A 14,863-nucleotide genomic window follows, 5' to 3' on the forward strand; every position below is an offset into this window, starting at 1 on the left:
TTTGGTAGTGGTGGAGTTGGGGCCTGAGGGCACACTGTGTGTTGTGAAATCTGTGAATGTATTGTAATGTTTTTAAAATTGTATAAACTGTAAACAGACAGTGCTGGAAGAGTAGCTAATGGAGATCCATAATAAATACACATACAAAAATCTACACACCCAGTAACTCTCTAGATGGATGTTTGATGGACCACATGTTTTATACAGTAGCTTATCAGTGCAGTATTTTACCTTGTGAGGGGTTACGTGCCTGCAAAAGACCACAACGGTAGAATATACAATACATGGTTCCTTGGATCATACAACATGAGCTTTCAGAGAAGTAACAAAATATTATCTGTCCGACAAGTGGCTAAAGTGTGAATATCTGGAGGTACATTCCTAGCTCTGAAACATCAGACAGTTCAAGTGCACTGCAGTGTTTAAAGTGGTAGAATAAGCAGACATGGTACATAACCGGGCCACCGTGGCCAGGCATATAAAGAGAGGCAGCAGGCCTTACCAAGCAACCAGGCCAGCCACATCTAGACTGACTAATTTCATTGCCATTGACACGGCTCCTAATTGAGCTGGATGCCTAATTAAGGAAAGTAGACACTGGATGAATTAAACAAACCATCCAGATTGGGCTGCAGAGAGCCAGGGACAGGACGTGTGTGTGTGTGTGTGTGTGTGTGTGTGTGTGTGTGTGTGTGTGTGTGTGTGGGGGGGCAGAGAGCAGAGCCCCGCTCCCCTGAAAGACAAATAAAAAGAGACACTGCTGATAAAGCCAGGATTACTCTATGGGAGCTCACACGGCATTTCTCCCAATTTCACTTTGTAACAGTCCTGCCATATCTTTTCTCATCGTTCCCCTCTCTATCCTATACGCTGTTGTTCTTTAAATTCCCACACAATATTTGTCCCATATCAGCAGAACAGCGGGTACAGAGATGATAATTAGGGGTTAGAGAGATCACAAAGTCTCCGACCCTGTGATTATATTTTTCCCATGTCTGAACTTTGGCTTCAGTACGATTGTACGTAACAGTACCTGAGGGTTGTGTAGGGAGCTGTGATAGGGAAGGGAGGAGAGAGAAGAGACGCTGGTGCAAAGTCAGCCGCCTGTCTGACATGGTGCTGATAAGGAAATGGTGTTTTCCCCGGGAGGAGGAGGGATTCCCGCAAGCAGAAGCATTCGGAATGCCGCCAGCTTTAAGCAGAGCGCAGGGAGTGGTTTGGGGGTTAGAAATTCGATTACTGCCAACACTGGAAGAGGGTTTCAATTTCAAATTATCTCCCCATCCGGTCCTCATCACCTCTGAGATGGAAGGCAGCTCAGCTCAGCTCACCTCACCCAGCCCAACCTCCAGTCCATATCATCAGACTCATACCAGAGTACACAGAGAACCAAGGAGAAAAAACCTTTAACATCCTTGTTAAAGACTAAGGCCGGGACTTAATCTGACAGATTACCGATTTGCTCAGTGACACATTTAAAAGGCAATATGCTCTACGTTCACGTCGGCTGTAAACAGCTCAGATGTCGTCTGAAGCAGAAATCCCATTTTAAAGGCAATTACAGTCTATAGGTTGTGGATCTCTGTTTGTTTGAATCTCAGCCTTAGTGAGATTTAATCAAAGCACACACACACATATCCACCCGCATAGTCTACACTCCCAGTCCAAACATGCTCTAGTAATTAACATCCAATCAAGCACAGTATTAGTTTTGTTTCCGATCCAGGCATTATTATTGTATTCATTGTGATCAGGGTTTCCCCATTAACTAGCCTATTTCAAAGGTAAATCAATCCTGGCTGGCAAACTGGCCGGGATCAGTAAATTAATTTAACCAGGTGGCCAACACAAAATCTTTTCAAAAGCATGGGTGCTTTAAAATAAAAGTTCAAAAAGGGCACAAAGTCAGATCAGATTTTTTATAATAATTTGCCTGCCTTTCAAGTTTGTTCATTTGTTTCATGCAATTTTGGCCAGCAAATGGATTTCTAAATTGCCTGTTACAGCTCACCCTTGTTTTAGAATATCTTTACAAAGTACTTACGTCTCCCTCCCACCTGAGCCTGTTAAAGAGATTTTTCTGTATTTTTGTATACTTTTTAGCCAGTAGTTCTGAAAGTAGCTCTCATGACTCAAAAGTGGTAAAATATTGATCACTATGTATAGCTTTATAATAGAGGTCGACTGATTAATCGGAATGGTCGATTAATTAGGGCCGATTTCAAGTTTTCATAACAATCGGAAATCGGTATTTTTGGATGCCGATTTGGCCGATTTATTTAAACTTTATTTAACTAGGCAAGTCAGTTAAGAACACATTCTTATTTTCAATGACGGCCTAGGAACGGTGGGTTAACTGCCTTGTTCAGGGGCAGAACGACAGATTTTTACCTTGTCAGCTCGGGGATTCAATCTTGCAACCTTACGGTTAACTAGTCCAACGCTCTAACCACCTGCTTTACATTGCACTCCACGAGGAGCCTGCCTGTTACGCGAATGCAGTAAGAAGCCAAGGTAAGTTGCTAGCCAGCATTAACCTGTTGGGGCTAGGGGGCAGTATTTTCACGGCTGGATAAAAAAACGTACCCGATTTAATCTGGTTACTAATCCTACCCAGTAACTAGAATATGCATATACTTATTATATATGGATAGAAAACACCCTAAAGTTTCTAAAACTGTTTGAATGGTGTCTGTGAGTATAACAGAACTCATTTGGCAGGCAAAACCCTGAGACAGATTCTGACAGGAAGTGGATATCTGATGTGTTGTATTACCTTTAAACCTATGCCATTGAAAAACACAGGGGCTGAGGAATATTTTGGCACTTCCTATTGCTTCCACTAGATGTCACCAGCCTTTACAAAGTGTTTTGAGTCTTTTACTGTGAGATCTGACCGAACAAGAGCCATGGAACGGTGATGGCCGATTAGACTCTGGCGCGCTCGTTCATGTTGGGTACCCTCGTTCCAATACGTTATAAAAGAGAATGCATTCGTCCACCTTGAATATTATTCATGTTCTGGTTAAAAAAGGCCCTAATGATTTATGCTATACAACGTTTGACATGTTTGAACGAACGTAAATATATTTTTTCCCCTCGTTCATGAAGTGAAGTCCGGCGGGCTTAGATCATGTGCTAACAAGACGGAGATTTTTGGACATAAATGATGAGCTTTTTTGAACAAAACTACATTCGTTATGGACCTGTGATACCTGGAAGTGACATCTGATGAAGAGAATCAAAGGTAATGGATTATTTACATAGTATTTTCGATTTTAGATCTCCCCAACATGGCGGCTAGTCTGTATCCCAACGCGTATTTTTCTGGGCGCAGTGCTCAGATTATTGCAAAGTGTGATTTCCCAGTAAGGTTATTTTTAAATCTGGCAAGTTGATTGCGTTCAAGAGATGTAAATCTATAATTCTTTAAATGACAATATAATATTTTACCAATGTTTTCTAATTTTAATTATTTAATTTGTGGTGCTGACTTGCCTGCCGGTTATTGGAGGGAAACGATTTCCTCAACATCAATGCCATAGTAAAACGCTGTTTTTGGATATAAATATGAACTTGATAGAACTAAAAATGCATGCATTGTCTAACATAATGTCCTAGGAGTGTCATCTGATGGAGATTGTAAAAGGTTAGTGCATCAATTTAGCTGGTTTTATGGTTTTGGTGACCCTGTCTTTGAATTGACAAAACATTACACACAGCTATTGTCAATGTACTCTCCTAACATAATCTAACTTTATGCTTTCGCCGTAAAACCTTTTTGAAATCGGACAACGTGGTTAGATTAAGGAGATGTTTATCTTTCAAAGGGTGTAAGATAGTTGTATGTTTGAAAAATTTGAATTTTGACATTTATTTGGTTTCAAATTTGCCGCTCTTGAAATGCACCTGCTGTTGATGGAGTGCACCACGGGGGGGACGCTAGCGTCCCACCTAGCCCATAGAGGTTAAACTTATCTTATAAAAAAACAATCAATCAATCATAATCACTAGTTAACTACACATGGTTGATGATATTACTAGTTTATCTAGCTTGTCCTGCGTTGCATATAATCGCTTAGGTACACGTTGCTCCAACCATAAACATCAATGCCTTTCTTAAAATCAATACACAAGTATATATTTTTAAACCTGCATATTTAGTTAATATTGCCTGCTAACGTGAATTTCTTTTAACTAAGGAAAATGTGTCACTTCTCTTGCAAACATAGTCAGGGTATATGCAGCAGTTTGGGCCGCCTGGCTCATTGCGAACTGTGAAGACTATTTCTTCCTAACAAAGACAGCCGACTTCGCCAAACGGGGGATGATTTATTAACAAAAGCGCATTTGCGAAAAAAGCACAATCGTTGCACGACTGTACCTAACCATAAAACATCAATGCCTTTCTTAAAATCAATACACAGAAGTATATATTTTTAAACCTGCATATTTAGCTAAAAGAAATCCAGGTTAGCAGGCAATATTAACCAGGTGAAATTGTGTCATTTTGCGTTCATTGCACGCAGAGTCAGGGTATATGCAACAGTTTGGGCCGCCTGGCTCGTTGCGAACTAATTTGCCAGAATTTTACGTAATTATGACATAACATTGCAATGCAACAGGAATATTTAGACTTAGGGATGCCACCCATTAGATAAAATACGGAACGGTTCCGTATTTCACTGACAGGAAAAACGTTTTGTTTTCGAGATGATAGTTTCCGAATTCGATCAAATTAATGACCGAAGGCTCGTATTTCTGTGTGTTATGATGTTATAATTAAGTCAATGATTTGATAGAGCAGTCTGACTGAGCGATGGTAGGCACCAGCAGGCTTGTAAGCACTGATTGAAACAGCACTTTCGTGCGTTTGCCAGCAGCCCTTCGCAATGCACTGCGCTGTTTATGACTTCAAGCCTGTCAACTCCCAAGATTAGGCTGGTGTAACCGATGTAAAATGGCTAGCTAGGTAGCCGGGTGCGCGCTAATAGCGTTTCAAACGTCACTCGCTCTGAGACTTGGAGTAGTTGTTTCCCTTGCTCTACATGGGTAACGCTGCTTCGAGGGTGGCTGTTGTCGATGTGTTCCTAGTTCGAGCCCAGGTAGGAGCGAGGAGAGGGACGGAAGCTATACTGTTACACTGGCAGTACTAAAGTGCCTATAAGAACATCCAATAGTCAAAGGTATATGAAATACAAATCATATAGAGAGAAATAGTCCTATAATTCCTATAATAACTACAACCTAACCTTCTTACCTGGGAATATTGAAGACTCATGTTAAAAGGAACCACCAGCTTTCATATGTTCCCATGTTCTGAGCAAGGCACTTAAACGTTATCTTTCTTACATGGCACATATTGCACTTTTACTTTCTTCTCCAACACTTTGCTTTTGCATTATTTAAACCAAATTGAACATGTTTCATTATTTATTTGAGGCTAAATTGATTTTATTGATGTATTATATTAAGTTAAAATAAGTGTTCATTTAGTATTGTTGTAATTGTCATTATTACAAATAAATAAATAAAATCGGCCGATTAATCGGCATCGGCTTTTTTGGTCCTCCAATAATCGGTATCGGCATTGAAAAATCATAAAAATCGGCCGACCTCTACTTTATAATACTATAAATGACCAACCACCCAGCTTTGGAGTACGTAAGTCTATTTCCCTGCTTTTGAGAGTAGCTGGCTACTGTACTCGGAGCGCTAAGCGCTAAGCTAACTTAAATGATCTTCAAACAACAAACAAACAATTGCGCTAAGCTAACTTAAATGATCTTCAAACTACACACAGAGACATAAAAATGGTATCCATAAGTTCATGACTATGGGCAAGTAGAAAAAATACCCAAATCCCAAAATGTATCAGTATCCCTTAAATAATGGATTTCAAATGTCACGTAAGCGACTAAATGTCCACCGAGAGAAACGCCATGTAAAATGTCAACAGTTTCAAGCTGCTTTTAACACTTTATACACATATCGCTGCCCTGTTAATGTGTTGGGTTGTGACTAGGCAGTTAGATTTGTGAACACTAAGGACCAGTGATAGTAGGGTCCCAGGAGAAGGTGAAAAAAAAACAACATGAAAATAACTTTATCTTTGATGAATAATGGAGAAGTATCTGACATTCATCCATTGTGTGATAGGTGTGTTAAAACCAGGGGCTCGATCAGGAAAACGAAACACGGCTACATGGCTAAATGCTTTGCTTGGCCCTGGGTTATTCACAGGCTTAGGTTTGTTATACTTAAAAAACTAGGTCCTCTCATTAAAATCAGATAGCAAGTGAGAGAGACAGAGAGAGAGCGCTTCAGCCCGACGCATTTGAGTGACAGCTAGCAAGAGGCCTGCCCAGCATTATCCAATGAGGTTACAGAGCGGGTGGGCACAGCAGAGAGAGAGAGAGCAATGCAATATTCGGGAGTCGTGAGTGCTACTTTCAGAACTACTGGCTAAAAAGTATACAAAAGTACCGGAGAATCTCTTTAAGGAGAATCAGCTTGGTTTATGATAAGCTGACTGCTAAAACCGCCACCTCCTCCCCCAGTAACCCCGGAGCGTAGACACGAGTCAAGGGCAGGCAGGCATTTGATATCTGGACAGCATGAAAGGCCCTATACACAAAAACTGACTGATCCCTGATCTCAAGCGTGAAAGCCTGAGAGCCACGCCATCTAATGCCTCAGAGCATTTTAAAAAGCAACCTGGAGAGCACGCTGCTGAATGAAAGGCAATATTGACTAAAGAACCAGAGGGTATATCATCCTTTCAAACAAAATGGTATCAAAAAACAGACACTGTGCTCAAGGAGAGGAAAAAAAGAATGACACACACACCTCTGGCAGACTGATTCCCTCTTTCTGCATGAAGTAATTCTTCTTGAACTCATAATAGGTGTTGTACTGGTTCCAGGACTGCAAGAAGTCAAACCTGTGTTGGAAACAGTCACACATACACAAGATATACAGCCATGTAAGATGAAAAGCCACTAGATTGAACAGAAACTTGAGCCGTTTTCTTTTATTCAGCACAGAAAAGAGCAGGAATAGCCTTTTCTCTAGCTGCTTACCGCGGGTCATTCTTGGCACGGACGCTGGTCTCAAACTTGACACCGTTCCTGGCCACATACTCAGCCAGCTTGTCAATAACAGGTTGGATGTCAGGGGGCGGGGGGATGATGGCTGGCGCTGCCACGGCAACTGGGGCCGCCACGGCAACGGGAGCCTGGGGCCGCGAACTGATAGATGAGGGAAAGATGAGTGGAGACGAAATAAAAGATATTTAGCAATGCATCACATTATGTGGGGGAACTAGGTAGTATGAGGAGTGATAAAATATCTCCACTTCTGTCCAATAAGTGTCCACATACCTGGTCTCCGGTATGACAGCAGCAGGAATAACAGGAGCAGGAGGAGAAGGGGTTGAGAGGCAGACTGGGACCTGGCTGGGAACTGGAGTTGGTGGTGGGATGATGGGAAATGTAGTCGGAGGTGCTGTGTAGATGATCCGTGTAGATGGCTCAGGAGGTGCAGGGGGCGTAGTCCCTGGAGGAGGCGGGGTTCCAGAGTAAGAGGGTGGAGCCAACATTCTGCCAGAGGGCAGGGAGCTGTAGTAGCCGTTGGCATCGATCCCAGGGGGAGGTGGGGCCAGGCAGTAGGTCCCATCAGGAAGCATGCAGTACCCATAGTACATCGCTGCCACGTTAGCTGTAAGGTCAGAGAGAGAGAGGAAACTATCAAAATACATGTCAAAATAGGAAATCATGCGAATACTTCAATTGCATGTGGTTTTGCATGACTTCCCTGTCGATGAGAAAAAGTGTAAGTCAGCATTGGATGAGATACGTCTGCTCACTGAGTGTTAGTGTGTGTGGGCTGTGGTGCCGAGCGGACTAACGTATACACTTATGTCTGGCCTCATCGCTAATAGGATCTTAGCCTCACAGAGGAGGCAGAGAGAATAAAGCAAACTCCACGCTGATACAAATGAAACATTTTAATAATCTATGTCTGGATCACTGTCTACTTAATTAAAATGTACTTTGTCAGCAGAAAACGGAGGAAAAAGGGGAACAAAAAGGAGAATGGCCCAACAAGAATAATTAGGATCAGCTTGTTGGAAATCGTAATGTGTTTAAAAGCGGATATCAAAAACAATATGCAACCGTTCATTTCCAAAGCCTCTCATTACAATCACACTACCCATTTCGGACTCTATCAAGTGCATCAACAGGTCAGGGAAAGTCATTTACAGCAGGAATAAGAAAAGAATACTGGCACAACGACCGGGGTTAACACACTCATGTTATGAATAAAACAACTGACAGATTCACTCAGTGTTCAAAGGGGAAGAAAGAAACAGGCAAGAAGGCTACATAAAGGTGTGTTATGTCACTGTACAGAGGTGCAAGTCAGAGTTCCTGGCTCATACCGTTACTGTGGATGGGAAATTGGGAAATGCAAATTCTGTGTGAGTGTCAAACTGACTTTGTTTGCAATGACAATTTGACATTTTTAAGTATAATAATTGATTCCTGTGAGGTGCTACACAGATTCGCTGACAACTCTGAGCTGGCAAATTTGCACTCACATCAGCTACCGTTACCAGACTGCATAAACAGATTCTGACAGCTCACTGCCAAAAGCAGCAGGAGGGGGGAGATGGGAGGGCAGGTGTTTGTCATAATTTGTGGGTGTGGTGGGGGGGGTCAGTCTGAGGTCGCTCAAAATGTCCCCTCCATCTTAAATTGTCCGCTCATTGAGACGTATTCCATGGCAGCTCAGACTCAAAGCCATCACGAGATCGACTGTAATTGTATTAAGTTGAGTTTTCACATTCCATTTGATACGGTTAGCCATCACATCAATAACCACTTAAGAGTAGGATTGGGAGTGGGAGGATGAGGGCGTTCAGTTCAGCATGTAGCTGTGTGTCTATGTGCATTATTAACTCTCCAAGGTCTTTTACTGTGGCAGTGGTTTCCATCCCTGATGGAGTGTACAGAACGGAGAAAGATAGAGAAAGGGAAGGAGAACGATAGAGAAAGGGGGAATAAGAGGCTTATCTTGTCAAACCGGAAACTGGATGATATTAACTCGTTAGTCACCGCACTGGTCGACTGTTACGAAGACCCATCCAAAATGCACAAGGCTGGAAACCTGTAGGAGAGCCATCATTCACATGCTGCATATGTATTTGTTCTATCTAATTAAAAATGAAAGGCTGAAATGTCTTCAGTCAATAAGTATTCAACCCCTTTGTTATGGCAAGCATAAATAAGTTCAGGAGTAAAAATGTGCTTAACAAGTCAAATAAGTTGCATGGACTGTGTGCAATAATGGTGTTAAAACCTCTTCAGCATCTCATCCCGTCAGCGGGATCAAAATCCAGCGAAAAATCATATCGCCAATTAGCATAACAAAATTTAAAAATATGAAAAAAAAGAATTAATATTTTTTTTGTTTGTTTTATAGATACACCTCTCCTGAATCGACCCACGTCATCCGATTTCAAAAAGGTTTTACAGGAAAAGCAAATCATTAGATTATGTTAGATGAGTCCATCGTAAAAAGCACCAACATAGCCATTTTCCGACCAACCACTTGCATCACAAATAACCAAAAAACAGCTAAATGCAGCACTAACCTTTTACAAACTTCATCAGATGACACACCTAGGACATCATGTTACACAATGCATGCATTCTTTTGTTCAATAAAGGTCATATTTATATATAAAAACAGCATTTTACATCGGCGTCTGACGTTGACTAACTATTTTCCCCTCAAATGCGTCCCGGGAAACAGTGCTACAATTCCCTAAATTACTATTCGAAAACAATTTTTTAAATTTATATTGTCAATCTAACATGTATAGATGAATATCTTTTGAGAACACCTGTCATACCAGATTTTAAATTAACTTTACTGGGTAATCACACTTTGCGATAAAAGGAGATGCGATACTCAGAAAATGAGCTAATAAACCGAGCTCGGCGCCATCTTGGAACAATCGCATGTCACATCTCATCTTGTATAATATTGTCAATAATCGCCTACCTTTAGTTGTCTTCATCAGAAAGCACTTCCAGGAATCCCAGGTCCACAACAGATGTATTTTCGGTCGAAAAAGTCCATCCTTCATGTTCCATTAGCCTGCTGTTGGTAGCGCGTCCTAGGGCTGTCTCCAAATGCTCCGACGTGCGCAGGGCTGCAGTTTCGGAAAAATGAGATTTTCCCTCCTTTAGGTTCGTTCAAACATGTCAAACGTTGTAAAACATTAATCTTCAGGGCCTGTAACACCAAGAGAGCCAATAAGATTCGACGGGGACGGTTGCAGTGTGTTTTAAAACGTTTCCAAAGGTGGGGTAGACAGGGCCGCCGGCGTCATAATGGCGATGGCCCATCCCCTGTGACCAATTTCCAATGCGTCTCATTCACTGAGTTTCGACTGTATAAGGCTCAAACCACTGTGAAAAGACTGGCGACATCTAGTGGAAGCAATAGGAAGTGCTCAATGAACCATTGTTAACGGTGTGATTAATAGGGAAAGATGAGAAGTCGAGTCCACAATTCAGAATTCCACTTCCTGTTTCAATCGGTCTCGGGGTTTTGACTGCCATATGAGTTCTGTTATACTCACAGACACCATTCAAACAGTTTTAGAAACTTTAGGGTGTTTTCTATCCATATATAATAAGTATATGCATGTCCTAGCTTCTGAGTTTGATTAGTAGGCCGTTGAAAATGGGAACACATTTTTTTCAAAATGCGCTGTGGCGCCCCCTATCCTAGGGTATCCTCAAGAGGTTTTAAACATAATATTTTAATTACTACCTCATCTCCGTACTCCACACATACAGATAATTGTAAGGTCCCGCCATCGAGCAGTGAATTTCAAACACAAAGACCAGGGAGGTTTTCAAATGCCTCTCAAAGAAGGATTTCTATTTGTAGATGGGTAAGAGCATGGTGAAGTTATTAATTACACTTTGGATGGTGTATCAATACACCCAATCACCACAAAGATAAAGGCATCCTTCCTAACTCAGGTGTCGGAGAGGAAGGAAACTGCCTCAGGGATTTCACCACGAAGCCAATGGTGACTTTAAAACCGTTAGGGAGTTTAACCTCTATGGGCTAGGTGGGACGCAAGCGTCCCACCTACTCAACAGCCAGTTGAATCCTGTGGCGCATTATTCAAATACCTTAGAAATGCTATTACTTCAATTTTTAAAAAATATGACTATTTTACACCATTTTAAAGATAAGACTCTCGTTAATCTAACCACACTGTCCGATTACAAAAAGGCTTTACAACGAAAGCAAAACATTAGATTATGTCAGCAGAGTAACCAGTCAGAAATAATCAGACACCCATTTTTCAAGCTAGCATATAATGTCACATAAACCCAAACCACAGCTAAATGTAGCACTAACCTTTGATGATCTTCATCAGATGACAACCCTAGGACATTATGTTATACAATACATGCATGTTTTGTTCAATCAAGTTCATATTTATATCAAAAACCAGCTTTTTACATTAGCATGTGACTAGCATGTGACTAGCATTCCCACCGAACACTTCCGGTGAATTTACTAAATTACTCACGATAAACGTTCACAAAAAGCATAACAATTATTTTAAGAATTATAGATACAGAACTCCTCTATGCACTCGATATGTCCGATTTTAAAATAGCTTTTCGGTGAAAGCACATTTTGCAATATTCTCAGTAGATAGCCCGGCATCACAGGGCTAGCTATTTAGACACCCAGCAAGTTTAGCACTCATCAAAGTCAGATTTACTATAAGAAAAATGTTATTACCTTTGTTGTCTTCGTCAGAATGCACTCCCAGGACTTCTACTTCAATAACAAATGTTGGTTTGGTCCAAAATAATCCATCGTTATATCCAAACAGCGGCGTTTTGTTCGCGCGTAAAGACACTATCCTAAAGGGTAAATAAGGGTGGCGAGCATGGCGCAATTCGTGACAAAAAAATTCTAAATATTCCATTACCGTACTTCGAAGCATGTCAACCGCTGTTTAAAATCAATTTTTATGCAATTTTTCTCATAAAAAAGCGATAATATTCCGACCGGGAATCTGCGTTTAGGTAAACAGACAAAGGAAAAGAAAGCATTCGGTCGACGCGGGCACGCGCCTAAGCCCATAGTACTCTGAGTGGCCACTTGCCAAAAGCGATAAAGTATTTCAGCCAGAGCCTGCCTCGATATCGTTCAGCTTTTTCCCGGGCTCTGAGAGCCTATGGAAGCCGTAGGAAGTGTCACGTTATTGCACAGATCCTGAGTCTTCAATAAAAAGAGCCAAGATGAAACACTACTTCTCAGACAGGCCACTTCCTGCATGAAATCTTCTCAGTTTTTGGCCTGCCATATGAGTTCTGTTATACTCACAGACACCATTCAAACAGTTTTAGAAACTTTAGGGTGTTTTCTATCCAAAGCCAATAATTATATGCATATTCTAGTTACTGGGCAGGAGTAGTAACCAGATTAAATCGGGTACGTTTTTTATCCGGCTGTGTCAATACTGCCCCCTAGCCCTAACAGGTTAATGGCTGTGATAGGAGAAAACTGAGGATGGATCAACAACGTTGTTACTCCAAAATTCTGACCTAAATGACAGAGTGAAAAGAAGGAAGCCTGTACAGAATAAAAATATTCCTAAACATGCATCCTGTTTGCAACAAGGCACTAAAGTAATACTGCAAAAACTTTGGCAAAGCAATTCACTTTTTGTCCTGAATACAAAGTGGTATGTTTTCTATTAGATTTTCCCAAAACATTACTTAGTACCACTCTCCATATTTTCATGCATAGTGGTTGCTGCATCATGGTATGGGTATGCTTGTAATTGTTAAGGACTGGGGAGTTGTTCCAGGATAAAAAAAAATAAACAGAATGGAGCTAAGCACAAGCTAAATCCTAGAGGTAAACCTGGTTCAGTCTGCTTTCCACCAATCACTGGGAGATGAATTAACTTTTCATCAGGACAATAATCCTAAAGCACAAGCCCAAATCTACACTGGAGTTGCTTACCAAGAAGACAGTGAATGTTCCAGTTTTGACTTAAATCTACCGTAAATTCCGGACTATAAGCCGCAACTTTTTCCCCACGCTTTGAACCCCGCAGCTTAAACAATGGCGCGGCTAATATATGGATTTTTCCCACTTTCAATTTTTTTTCTTCCAAAAAAACATTCTGTGACGTGCTCAGTTTTTTGGCGGCATGAAGCTTTCATTAGACCAATGAAATTGCCGAACGGGTTAAGGTCAAACAACTTTTTTGTTTACTGTTTAGATTAAATCGAGCGCTCTCAAACTTCCCATCATTCTGATTACGGTAGTCATTTTGTCACCCTCATCATGGCAAAGACACGGAGAAATGCATATGATGCAGCTTTCAAGTTGAAGGCGATTGATCTGGCTGTTGGAAAAGGAAATAGAGCTGCTGCACGGGAGCTTGGTCTTAATGAGTCGATGATAAGATGTTGGAAACAGCAGCGTGCGGAATTGACTCAGTGCAAAAAGACAACTAAAGCTTACTGCTAATTTTTTATTTTTTGTTACAAGCCGTGTTTCGTTAAAGCCTATTTATTTTTGTTACAAGCCGTGTTTCGTTAAAGCATATTTATTTTTGTTACAAGCCGTGTTTCGTTAAAGCCTGTGTAAAGTTCATTTGTTTCAATGTACCGGTAGGCACCTGCGGCTTATAGACATGTGCGGCTTATTTATGTTCAAAATAATATATATTTTTTAATTCAGTGGCTTATATTCAGGTGCTTATATATAGGCTTATATTCAGGTGCGCTTAATAGTCCGGAAATTACGGTAATTGAAAATATATGGCAAGACCTGAAAATGGTTGTCTAGCAATGATCAACAATCAATTTGACAGAGCTTGAAGAATTTGGAAAATAATAAATGGGAAAATGTTGCACAATCCAGCTGTGGAAATCTCTTAGAGACTTACCCAGTGTCATCTAACAAAATATTGACTCAGGGGTATGAACAGTTATGTAAATTAGATATTTCTGTATTTCATTTTCAATAAATTTGCAAACATTTCTAAAAACATGTTTCCTCTTTGTCATTCTGGGGTATTGTGTGTAGGTGGAGAACATTGATTTTACACATTTTGAATTCAGGCTGTAACAACAAAATCTGGAATAAGTTGAAATGTATGAATACTTTCCGAAGGCACTGTCGATATGTATAAGGATAAGGTGACTAGGCATCAGGATATATGATTAATAGAGTAGCAGCAGCATAAATTATGATTGTAAGTGTGTATGTGTCCATGTATAGAGTCGGTATACATGTGTATGCATGTTGTGTGTGTGTGTGTTGGAGTGTCAGTGTGCATGAGTGTCTAGAGTCCTGTGAGTGTGCATAGAGACAGTGCAAAAATACAAATAAACACAAGAGTCTACTTAGATAGTCCGTGTAGCCATTCTGTTAGAAATTTAGTAGTCTTATGGCTTCCTTTCACACCGCCTGATATAGATGTCCTGTATTGCACGGAGCTCGGCCCCAGTGATATATTGGGCTGTCCGCACCATCTGTAGCAACATGCAATTGAGGGTGGTGCCGTTGCCATGCCAAGCAGTGACGCAGCCAGTCAAGATGCTTTCAATAAAGCAGCTGTAGAACGTTTTCAACTTCCTGAGAGAGAAGAGGCACTGCCACGCCTTCTTCATGACTGTGTACTTGTGAGTGGACCATTTGAAGTCCTTAGTGATTTGGACACCGATGAACTTGAAGCTCTTGACCTGCTCCACTGCTTCCTGTAGTTCACAAACAGCTCCTTGGTCTTATGGAT

At 41.0% G+C, this 14,863-nt stretch overlaps 1 protein-coding gene across 2 annotated transcripts in view; it reads right to left on the minus strand.

The window, feature by feature from the left end:
• The window catches only part of LOC106563159 (splicing factor, suppressor of white-apricot homolog), a 143,967-nt gene that overhangs the window by 97,394 nt on the left and 31,710 nt on the right, over positions 1 to 14,863 (minus strand). For both annotated transcript variants that reach the window (XM_014128427.3, XM_014128426.3), the window contains exons 8-10: positions 7,383 to 7,719; positions 7,083 to 7,250; positions 6,850 to 6,943 (exon numbers count right to left, since the gene is read on the minus strand). In XM_014128427.3, coding sequence (XP_013983902.3) covers positions 6,850 to 6,943; positions 7,083 to 7,250; positions 7,383 to 7,719 — 599 coding nt within the window. The remainder of the gene's footprint in view (positions 1 to 6,849; positions 6,944 to 7,082; positions 7,251 to 7,382; positions 7,720 to 14,863) is intronic.

This window comes from Salmo salar, chromosome 11 (assembly GCF_965601325.2).
Source record: "Salmo salar chromosome 11, fSalSal1, whole genome shotgun sequence".
NCBI classification, from domain to species: Eukaryota; Metazoa; Chordata; class Actinopteri; order Salmoniformes; family Salmonidae; genus Salmo; species Salmo salar.